The sequence below is a fragment of the Morone saxatilis genome, unplaced genomic scaffold (assembly GCF_004916995.1).
Source record: "Morone saxatilis isolate NCDOM2014 unplaced genomic scaffold, NCSU_SB_2.0 Contig17, whole genome shotgun sequence".
Taxonomy (NCBI): domain Eukaryota; kingdom Metazoa; phylum Chordata; class Actinopteri; family Moronidae; genus Morone; species Morone saxatilis.
This window is the reverse complement of record NW_023339729.1, coordinates 21,993,286-22,004,065: the sequence shown is the minus strand read 5'-3', so window position 1 is coordinate 22,004,065 and position 10,780 is coordinate 21,993,286. Positions and strand designations below refer to the sequence as shown.

Below are 10,780 nucleotides of genomic sequence, written 5' to 3'. Positions count from 1 at the left end.
GGGGGGGGGCAGGGACTGGAATGGGAGGGATGGAATTTTAAATGGCTGCAAATATGCTCTCTTGTATGTATAAGCATTTATAGACTCATTATGTCTTCCTTTTGAAGTGAAAACACACTCTCCGCTCTGAGTGTGTGAGACAGAGAGACAGACAGAGACAGAATGAGAGCAAGAGAAAGGGAACATGCACAGGGGGGTCGCGGCGGAGAAGACCAGATGCCAGGCGCCTGTTCTTGTTAAATTCGACCATGTCAAGCTGGTCATTGTTTAAGACTTATCAAATTAACAAGCTTAATTCATTTTGCCCGCTTGGCCATTATATAATCAGGAATCCACAGGGTTTGTGTGATAACCGTCTTATTGCCTGACTGGCTTGATGCAAAATGCTATTGGCAGAATTCCTCTACAGGTATGCAATCTGACAACATAACGTCCTTAGAGAACGGTGGGGGTGTTGGATCAGAGTGATGCAAACAGACAGGGTGTCATGGAATATGAAGCCTGGAAGGTCAAATTTAAGTGAAAATGAAAAGAAATCGAGTGTGCGTGTGTGAGGGTGAGTAAGCTCGGGAAGAGGAGTACAAAGAAGGTGGGAAACTGAGATGAGGCGCAAAAGTTGGCGAGAGGAATGCAAAACACTACCACAAAAAGAAAGAAACAGAAAGGTGTTTTCTCAGGGGAGAAATCTGGAAAAACACAGCCTATATTTTTATCATAAAGCGGATGTACATCATATATACAGGATGGATTACTGCAGGCGAGCTTTGTGTGTACAGATAATTGAGCAAATATTAGAAAATCGTTAAATCGTCTAGGAGCTGAGGCACTTTGTAAAGAGCAGACTAACTCAAATGAACACTTGCTGGGTCAATTTTTCGATGACCCTGGAAAGAGGCCTAAGCCCAGCAGGACATGGACCTGCCAAGACTGAAATAGTGCAGTCAAACTGAGAAAAACAGAGTGCTTTTCACTGAGCGATTTTGGCATGATTGTTGCTATTAATATTAAAAAAACATACACCTAGCCGCCCACAGCAGAAGCAACAAACTAATATGGCTGAAATTGTGATTCAGTGTCATAAAAATATACACCTTTGTCTCTTTCACTGTATGTCTGCTTTGTATGACAGTCGGCACCATTCTGCTGCTCTTTATCTCCACTATCATGTACTGTTGTGAACCTTTCCCTCTCTCTCTCTCTCTCCCTTGCTGCATCAAAGAGTAAAAGGCAGCAGCAAACAAGCCGGACAAGGTTGGCAACACAAGCAACGATAACATCATGCACACAATCCCAGCAGCGGAACCACAGCCGTGCATATATCTGCTACCTAATTAGATCTGTGTGTGATCTAATGCTTGAGTTTTAATCCTTATGAGAGCCAAAAAGCCCTCTGACAGGAAATCTGTACAAAGTAGATATGCAAGTCTGGCGTAATTAATGAAAACTGACTGTATTTTTACATGTTTAAGGACACACAGGAGCACTGAAAAAAACGGTTAATGCTGACTGTAAATTATCAGGTGCACGGCAGCCTTGGGGGACGCTAGCAGGCGCTCCTTTTTTTTTTCGTGTTCTGGCTGACAGTAGGGGCATTAACTAATCTATAGCTCAGAGTTAAGTGCCTCATGAGTAAAATAAGGAGATCCTTATTCCCACTCAATGTTCATTTATTCAGCCTGGGCAAACTATAAATTAATTGCAAACTTGTGACCTGCTGGCTGTTGTGGGTCCCCAATTAGTCCGTGTTTTTCACCCACCGAGCCCCTTTCTTTCAGTTCTGATACTGTTAAGCTGCTCCACCATACTGTGCCGCTGTGATGCTTATCACAGCAATCACCACAGAAACAGACAAACCCAGTGAGCAGCTATGAGTTCCTTCGCATAGCTGTATGAGAACAGTAGGAATGATAGGACACCATCTGCCAAATATAGGCTTTTATTAAGTTGTCTTATTACATTTACATCAGTTACACATCACGTTTGCATTACCTTGTGTTTTTCTTCAAATTATAATGAACTTCAGGATCAACACTAAGGGTGGTGTCAAATTCAAAACCAATATTTTAATCATGATGGAAAGCACAAAATATGCAACTGCTCTGAGATTGTGTTTATTTTATTAGGAGAATAATCTGATAATGTCTTGGCAAAAAATATACAATAGCTACAGTACAGCACCTCTTGTGTCAACTTCAGCATACAGGCATACTCCCTAACCTGTGGCCTTTTCAGTTACTGAGGGCCCCTTTCAAAACTTAAGCTTTGAGGCCCACTGGAACTCCTGCAAAACACTGTTATAGAATAGCTGAAACTGCCTCACACACAAAGGATAGCTATCTTTATAGCTATAGTGTTTTTTGACATATAAAGATACTCAGATACCAATATGGCTTTCCCACAAACAAGTTTAATCACCTTGTTCAAAATGATTTTTACAGAATTAAAAGAATCTGAGAAAATATTTTTCAAAAATGTGCGAGATGTCTCTTACTTAAAGTCTGTTCTCAGTCTTTGTGAACTGAAGGTCAGAAGTTTCCATATTGGATTATATCGGGCTTCCAGACTAATTGTGAGCTAAAAAAAAATCATGCAGGCACATACACATTTTAACAGCATGTTTGTGCCACAGTATTTACATACAGTAACTACCACTTTGTATAGGAGTTTTAATTGTTAGTGGCGGGGTCCGACATTCCCGAGCCAGACAAGTGATTCATAGGAGAAAATGCATGCAATTGAGCGTCACTGTATGTAATTAGATTTCACTGATATCAGCCACCCAGTTTACTGTTCACTCTCTTTACACTGTGTCAGAGCTGTAACACGTTCATCAAAACTGTGATATTAAATGGAGTCCACCATATTTTGGTTGGTTAAAACACATTTCATGACTTAAAACTACACTTTGGACAACGAAGGGTTTGATCACGATGTGGCAAATAAACTGAGAGGGTAAAATTAATTTAGCTCTAACAAAATAAGAACAGTTCATCTTCCTAGCCACAGTTGGTATGCACTCAACACTCACGTCCTTTAGCCGCTGTGGGTGAAACAGTAAAAGGGGGCACAGCAGGGTTCACAAAGAGGCAGCCTTTTCATCAGAGATGGGAACACATGATACAGCCATCCGATATTGATACTTCTACTCAGAGGATACATTATGCAGCATAGCTTGACAATGCCAGCCACCGTTTTGAAGACACGTGTCCTCTCTGTGTCCTCTGAATTCCTCTTTTTGAGTTTAGAATAAACGTTTTTTTAACTGGTGTTTGGCCATGCAGGGAACTCACAGTTTCAGATAAGCGCAATAAGCAGTAAACACAGCTGTTCAAGCATGCAGTGGTGCAGATGGTTTCTGAGCACACCATGAATGGAGAAACTGATATTATGTGTAACTTACACATACATTATTAGCAAAAAGATCTTAAAACCAACTTTTTTAATTAAAGAAAAAAGATAATTTATCTTTAAGAGGTTTCAGTACATTCTTTCCCTCAGCTCTGTTCCAGTGTAACCCTTTTTCAACCCCAAAAAACTTTAGTTCCCCAGTTTAATCACACTTGTGCGATCTTGATTCAGATATGTGTGGCCCTGAAGAAGCCAGATCTAAAGGATTACAGTTTCTCACAGAACAAGTCTTTCAAATGGCTTCCCTCATGATGAAAATAAAACAGGATGCTGCGAAAACAACATCTACTGTACAACATCTACAGAAGTGGATTTGTTTTCTTTTCACAGTCATGTCTTTATTAAGCTCAACAGTGCTGAGCCAATTTCCGTTTAGAATCCCCAAACAAAGCCAATGGATATTTAGAAACCTAAAACGTTCATTTTAATTGGAGACACACGCAAATACCCCTTAATTCTGCATTAATGCCTCAAAATATTCATTAAACTGAGAGCAATAATACTGTAACAGATACTAGAGGTGTAATAAACGATTACAAATAACATTCTGCCGGCACACAGCCAAGTCATGCAAGGCTGAAAGAGAATAAACTCTATGTCACGCTCAAAAACAGACAGCCCCGCTCCAATACGGAGCACAGGACACACAAGATGTTCAGTTTATATTGCAACAGCATAACTCATAAAAGTGCATGAAGGTATCAGTCTGTCACTTCAGACTGTGAATAGTACAGTAGGTAAGTCTCCTGTGCTGTTGGACCTATAAAGTCTTGCCTTGACATTGATCAGTACGAAGAAAACAGATGGTGTGGCACAAATAAGGCTTTTCAGATTCTCTACAGATATTTTGCAAAAATGACACATCTCTTTTGTTCTCATTCACTAACTCAAGCTGACAGCAGTGGAAAAGAGCATGATGCCATTGTTGTCCTATGAACACTGCTGATGCCCGAACTCTCAGGGTGGCTAAGTTGGCCTTCAAGGATTGCTCAGATTTTCCATCTGCCACTGTGTGTGCGAATTCAACTGTTAACCTCTTTTGTATGATCAGCGTATTGTCTTCTTTCACATAAAAGATATATATGACTCTGGTTTAAACATAGCGGATAAGAGTCGTCGTATCAAAAAGAAATCGACACAGTCTTCAAGATGAAAAGGCATTGTGTCAGCATTCACACAGGGCTACCAGTAATAGGTTTTCTTCTTCTGTTGTCATTAAAAAAAGGTACATAAAACCGTTTCACATTCTGTTCCGTGAGCTAATGTCCCACTCTAGCCAAACAGCGAGCCAAAACAGTCAGTTGGGACTGTTTCTTCTTGGCATCTTTTGTTTTTTTGTCAGCGTGATTTGGAAAATTCCTTTATCTACAACAGAACAGGTACATTTAAGATGATTTACTGGCATTCAGCTGAGCTCACAGCACTGATTCTGTATCCAGCCATGCAGCTCAAACCACTCACCATGTGTTGTTGGCCTCACACTCACTCGCTCACTGGCCATTTCGTGCACTGACGGAGGGGTTTTTTGGTCTTGCAGAGACAGCAGTGCTGCTACTGCTGCCTTCTGTATGTGGCCACAACGGCTGCCAGGAGTATATTTCATTACTCTTATTTAATTTATTTCTTTTTGTTAGACTGATGATGCACAATCTGTAACTGATAAGTTCACGCCAAGAAGATTTATGCCCATTTGCTTTTCCATGGAGGAGGTTTCGATCTATTCATCAACAAGAAATGGAATTCCTTGTGGAGAGAAGATGTGGCAGTTAAAATCCACTCCTGAGGGTTTACACTGGTGCTCAGTCCAAGACAGATTTCTGGCTGAGTTTCAAACAATCATCCGTGGCATCAAATTCCCACAGATAAGGGCCAGTAAAACGAATGGTAACGGCCAATTCATCATCAAAACATTCCATGAAAGTATGAATGGAAACGTTTTTACATCAATCAATATCCGTCTGCCAATTTGCATACAATTTGCCAACGGCTTTTTGGAGAGAAAATTGTAAGAGCCTTAAGTTAGTCATGCATGCCTTCAGAACTTGAATGGAAAGTAGCAAATACGCTTCAAAGGCATGAACTTGAAGCGCCACGTCATCAGTCTACGTAGGACTTGTGAGTATTCACGGACAGTTTTGCAAAATGCAATTAAGCCGAGGGTTTTTTTCATCCGCTTCTTTTGATCCTCAAACGTTGGACTTTTCCTCAGGATGCTTGGTTGGAATTCAGCATGGCAAAAAAGAAAATTGAATTGTCCAATGAGCTGAATAAATTAATAGCACTTCTAGCTGGCAATGCTCAACCATATGCAACATTAGAGTGTTGCATATGCAGATAATATAAGTTAACCACGGGCTTGATTAAATTCCGGCTGGTGCTTCATTATGACCTCCTTACATGTGATTACCCATGATTAAGGGAACAACTTCAAAGATACAGTTTCCTAAATCCATCTCTCCTCTTGTTCCATACTCACAGTTTAACATGCAATACCATGACCAGCTATGGCTGTGTTGGAAGCTGCTCTATTAAAATACTCAAATCCAGGGCAGCTTCGGCAGAGCTTGCATGTGTGCCTTATCAAATGTTGATTATCATAAAGCTACGAGAGCTTACAGGAATCTCAGTAAGTAAGCAATCATATTCTTGTATAGCCTAGATAACGCTTAATATTCCTCACAGGGGCTCTCTATCCACATGATGGAAATCTGTTCTGACCCTAACATTTCTGCGGTGACTGAAATGGTAATGTCAGGAGTGTATTTAGCAAATCACCCCACTACAGCCTCCAAACGATGACAGCTATGATATGTGTAGCTGCCAGTTAGTGTGTGCAGAGCCTCAGCAGGACAGGAGCCTCTTGGCTTTCCTCAGCAGCGCTCCTGTCCTCTGACTATTAAATTATGAGCGTTTTACCACCTTCACTGAGCAAGACAAACACTGCTGTGTCAATGTTGTCCAAACTCAGGAGGGCACACAATTTAATCCACGGCCCATATCATAATTAAATTCACGCTGAAGTGGTGCACATATTTCAAAACGCACACATGGCGCAAGTTTCATCATCGACCTGGTAATACATTATATTTTTCTGTTAGTATTAAATTAAATCTCCAGGCTGGAGTAACATCAATAGGGGCCAAAGCCTGGGCAGCATTAGTGTGAGCAGCGCTGGGCTTTCCCACTGGCTTCAGACTGTGTCAATAATTGCTATAGTGTTTCTCTCCGCTTTGCCCTCCTTTGAGCCTGCTTAGCTGCCCGCTCACTTGGTGTAGGTCAGTGAAATTATGTCTGCTTCAAAAGTAGGCTATGGCAAGTCGAGGTCGATTTGAGCTGTCCATTACAATCAGCCGCTGTGGTGAAGAACAGGTCTATACAGCCTACAGAAACCCGTAGAAACCATTACAGAGCGAGTGTGTAAGTCTGCGTTGTGATATTAAAGTGAAACACGGTGGGATGATTTTAAAAAGACAACAATAACCTCCCTGACGAGGTTGCGTTATGTCGCGAGCACACGCATCTTCGTTGTGGCTCGGATTTTTTTAATAAACAGCCCGCCGGTAAAGACAGATAACCGTCCACAAAATGTCCAAAATAAAAAGGTTTCAATGAGTGACAGTAACACAGCGCCCAAACAACACAACATACCACACTGGAAACGCGCTTTTAATTCAGAAAACCGCGTTTGTGTCGACCGTGTGAGACTGTTGTCACTTGTGTGTGTGACAGGAGTTTTTGTTGTTTTTTTTAACCACGCGCCCGCCAGCTCCGTCGCCACGCACGCACGCACGCACACTTTCCCCCCCTGACTTTTGCTCACCTGCGTTCCTGAGCTTCTTGTTCCGATACACGGAGAAGATGACCAGGAGGTTGCCCAGGATGTCAACAACGATGGTGAAGATGAGGAAGCACCCCAAAGTTGTGGTGACCCACGGCGGGCGGTTCAGGACGGCGTCAGCGGGGTCCGGCGAGGAGCTGTTCAGGTGAGACCCATTTATAACCATTGTATACAGTCGCTGAACTTTCTCCACGGACCCGAATTCTACGTGCCGTGACTCCCCGTGCGTCCCTTAAAGCCTGGGTCTCTGAGACGCCGGTGGTGGGTTACTACAGCCTCCCGCGGCTCTCATCTTCATCTTCTCCACGCGCGCTTCTCCTCCCTCTTCTTCTTTTCCCCTCGCGTGGACTTTCCCCAGCTGCCGTGGATCAGCTCCGGTACTCTTCCCCTCTCTCTCTCTCTCTCTCTCTGGCCGCCTCGGTGTCACTTCTGCCATTCACTTTGTCCGTACGCATGTGTGACATGAAGCCGCAACTTCAAACCTTCCCAGCATGTGATCAAACACAGTCCGGAGAGGAGCGGTTTTATTTTGGGGGAGAAATACTGCCGCTTGGTGGCCAAGAGCTGGAAAAGCAGCCTTAATGACTCGGAGTGCGTCCTACTTCTTTTCATTTACCGGATGCGTGCTCATTCATGGCTTTGCGGTCGCTCGCTTCGCTTTATTTCAGCAGCCCATTCATTATCATTTCGAAAAATCATTCATGTTTTCACATGTTCATCTCTCGGGAAAAAAGCCTGCATAATTACGGGGGCTGACAACAGAGAACCTGAATGTTCAAGCATGCTGCTGGTTGAATGGGATTCACTCTTTAAATGATCTACATTTCCATTTCCCAGAATCACAGATTGGTGCGGAGGTCTAAATTGAACTTCTGCTTCATCCCATTTTGCCCGCACACTAACATTTGATTTGATTTGTTGTTGTTGTTTAGATATTATTTAACACATCATTTATTCTGTATAATATATAATGTATCTAATAACGGTAAAAACTAACGGTCTAACTACTCACACCTGTTCACCACTATATACGTATAGTCACCTAAATACTAATGAAATAGTTTAGTTTAGCATCCCTGCAATAGGACGAGTTTCTATACAAAGAATGGCCATTATGCTATTGTTAATGATGTTCACAATAAATGGGTCACAGGCCCCTCTCTCCACACACACACACACACACACTCACACACACACACACTTATGCAGCTTATCGAGCTGTCCCATGAAATGACAGTTTGTCATAATAGATAAAGGCTAGCTAGTAAAAAAAAAGCAGGGTTTATTTTAATCTGTAAATTTGAATGTACTGTAAAAAATATCAGGTTTGGTATGGTCTAGACTAATCTATCTATCTATCTATCTATCTATCTATCTATCTATCTATCTACACCACCGCTGACATCAAGCCGTTTATCATTATGATATACAGCAATGGTTCCCAACCTTTTCAACTTGTCACTCAGGTATTCTTGCAAAACATTGATTGCTGTTGCAAGTAAGGCAAAAAGTGATTATCATTTTATAGGTCTGGAAAAATTACTGAGAATTTCTACAACTCATTCCTGTTCCACCCTAATCTACTTGGTGTATTTTGTGAAAATGAGATGCAAACATTGTTCCAGCCTCTGTCTACAGCTGCTAATGCTGAGCTGGACTTGAAATGCGTACTTTCTGAAAGCTCTGACCTATTTGGCTTTATCAGAATAAATCTATAAACACATAAATGGCCAAATATTAAATATCTTGCACAGAAAATGGACACTTCTTTATGTAGTTGTCAGGAGTGCAACTTTGGAATAAAAAAAAACAGTTAAAAATGCCTACTGAAGTTATTCCGTTCTCACTTTTTATCTTTTGTGCATGTTTCACTGATTTGCAAGTGCAGTAAAATACAGTGATCAAGCCTTGACTTTGCTTTTATTCTGAGGACACTCCCGTCTTTTATCCCTTTCTCTTCAGCCCCTCTCAACATTATAACGTTACTACTCAACAACATCACAAAATGATTAGCCATAATAATCCTCAGCTGCCTTTTCCACTCTTCCTTTATCCTCCCTGTCATTACCTTTTGACATATCATTTTAGGACACAAACAACGTATTATTATAAATCATTTGTGCATTCCATTCATGCAAAATATGATGATTATCTCTCCCTGTTCGTCTCTCGATTACGCATTTTAGGTCAGCCTGTTATTCGCAGTGAACTGCTCTGCCAGCAGACATTGATCAGCACACGCTGTCATCTTCAGTGCATTTAAAACACATTACAGAAAGCCCCGTCGTATTTCAAAATTAAGTGGAGGAAGGAAAAAAGGAGTGATTTGGAATAATTCTAGCAGTTAGTGCCACAGTACAGCAAACATATCATCAGAAACAGTCAATGGGGACTGAAAGTGGACGAGAAGAAAGGAAAGACTGGACTGGATTTTTGTCTTTTGATGATGTTCAGTCATTGCCGTTTTATATGATTCTAAAAGGAGCTTTAACATCATCAGTAGAACAAGTGAAATAGTTTGAGCTGCTTCATTAGAGCTGCCTGTGACTCAGCATCTACTGTTGGGGAAAATATGGCTCTTTTTCTTACTAGACATTAACTATATATGACTATACTTACATAAGAGTGAAATGTTAGTTGTATCCATGCATACTGTGATCACTGTATGCTTCACATGAACATGCTACAATCTCATGAAACCTCTCACGTTTTGTGTTAGGAGATATAAACTATAGTAATATTTTTGGCCATATTTGTGCAAAAGGCCTCTGAGCTTCAGGGCTCTGGGTGGGTGGTTCTCATGGCAGCAGCTGACTGACATTTAAGGGCCTGCAGGCTTAGCATTGACTCCCATCAGACACTACTTTTTAGTCTTGTGTTTTGAACATCTACTGAGTCACTGACAGCTCACAACTCATGCTGTGCGCTGCTGCTCATCATAGTCCTGTAGCCTCCAAACATTTCAACAAGCCCACGTACCGTTCATCACGTGCTAATGGTGATTTGACGCGTGGACTCTTTTGGGAGAACCCAAGCTTGCCAATGTTAGCACGGATTCCTGCCAGGCGTTTCCTTTTCATACATGTTATTTCAGCACCTGCCATTGACCCGGGCCAGGTTTACTGGAGCTTTCACACCTGTTCTTTCAGGCACAGATGTGACGCACTCTGCCCCAAACGTGCTGTATTCATCAAGAGGATGCACCAAGCTGGAGTCGCAGTTTGCACGTCATCCGTACAAGTCTCCGCCTCTCTCCTCATTGCCTATGTATTTGAGGGAGGATTGCACAAATCTAAATATATAAATACAGTAGACAACATGTTAACAGAGGTTGACTGTCAGTCTGTTTAAAGCCTCCTCCTCAGCCTCCACCTGCTCCATCTGTTGTCCATTACGCTCTCTCTCTCTCTCTCTCTCTCTCTCTGTCTATCACTGAGTGCTTTTTGGAGAACGTGTTTATTGCCTCTAAACGTAGTAATCATTAGATATCCATTCCATTAGCTATCTGGTTGGAGCCGATCCCAGCTGACACTG

General features: G+C 41.8%; 1 protein-coding gene across 1 annotated transcript in view; it reads right to left on the bottom strand.

Annotated features, from left to right (window-relative positions):
* mtnr1aa (melatonin receptor 1A a) overlaps nucleotides 1–7,722 on the bottom strand; it is a 33,502-nt gene extending 25,780 nt beyond the window's left edge. The window contains exon 1 of the mRNA XM_035659345.1: nucleotides 7,229–7,722. Within this exon, the coding sequence (XP_035515238.1) occupies nucleotides 7,229–7,412 (184 nt within the window). The 5' untranslated portion in view covers nucleotides 7,413–7,722. The remainder of the gene's footprint in view (nucleotides 1–7,228) is intronic.
* Nucleotides 7,723–10,780: the final 3,058 nt, after the last annotated feature.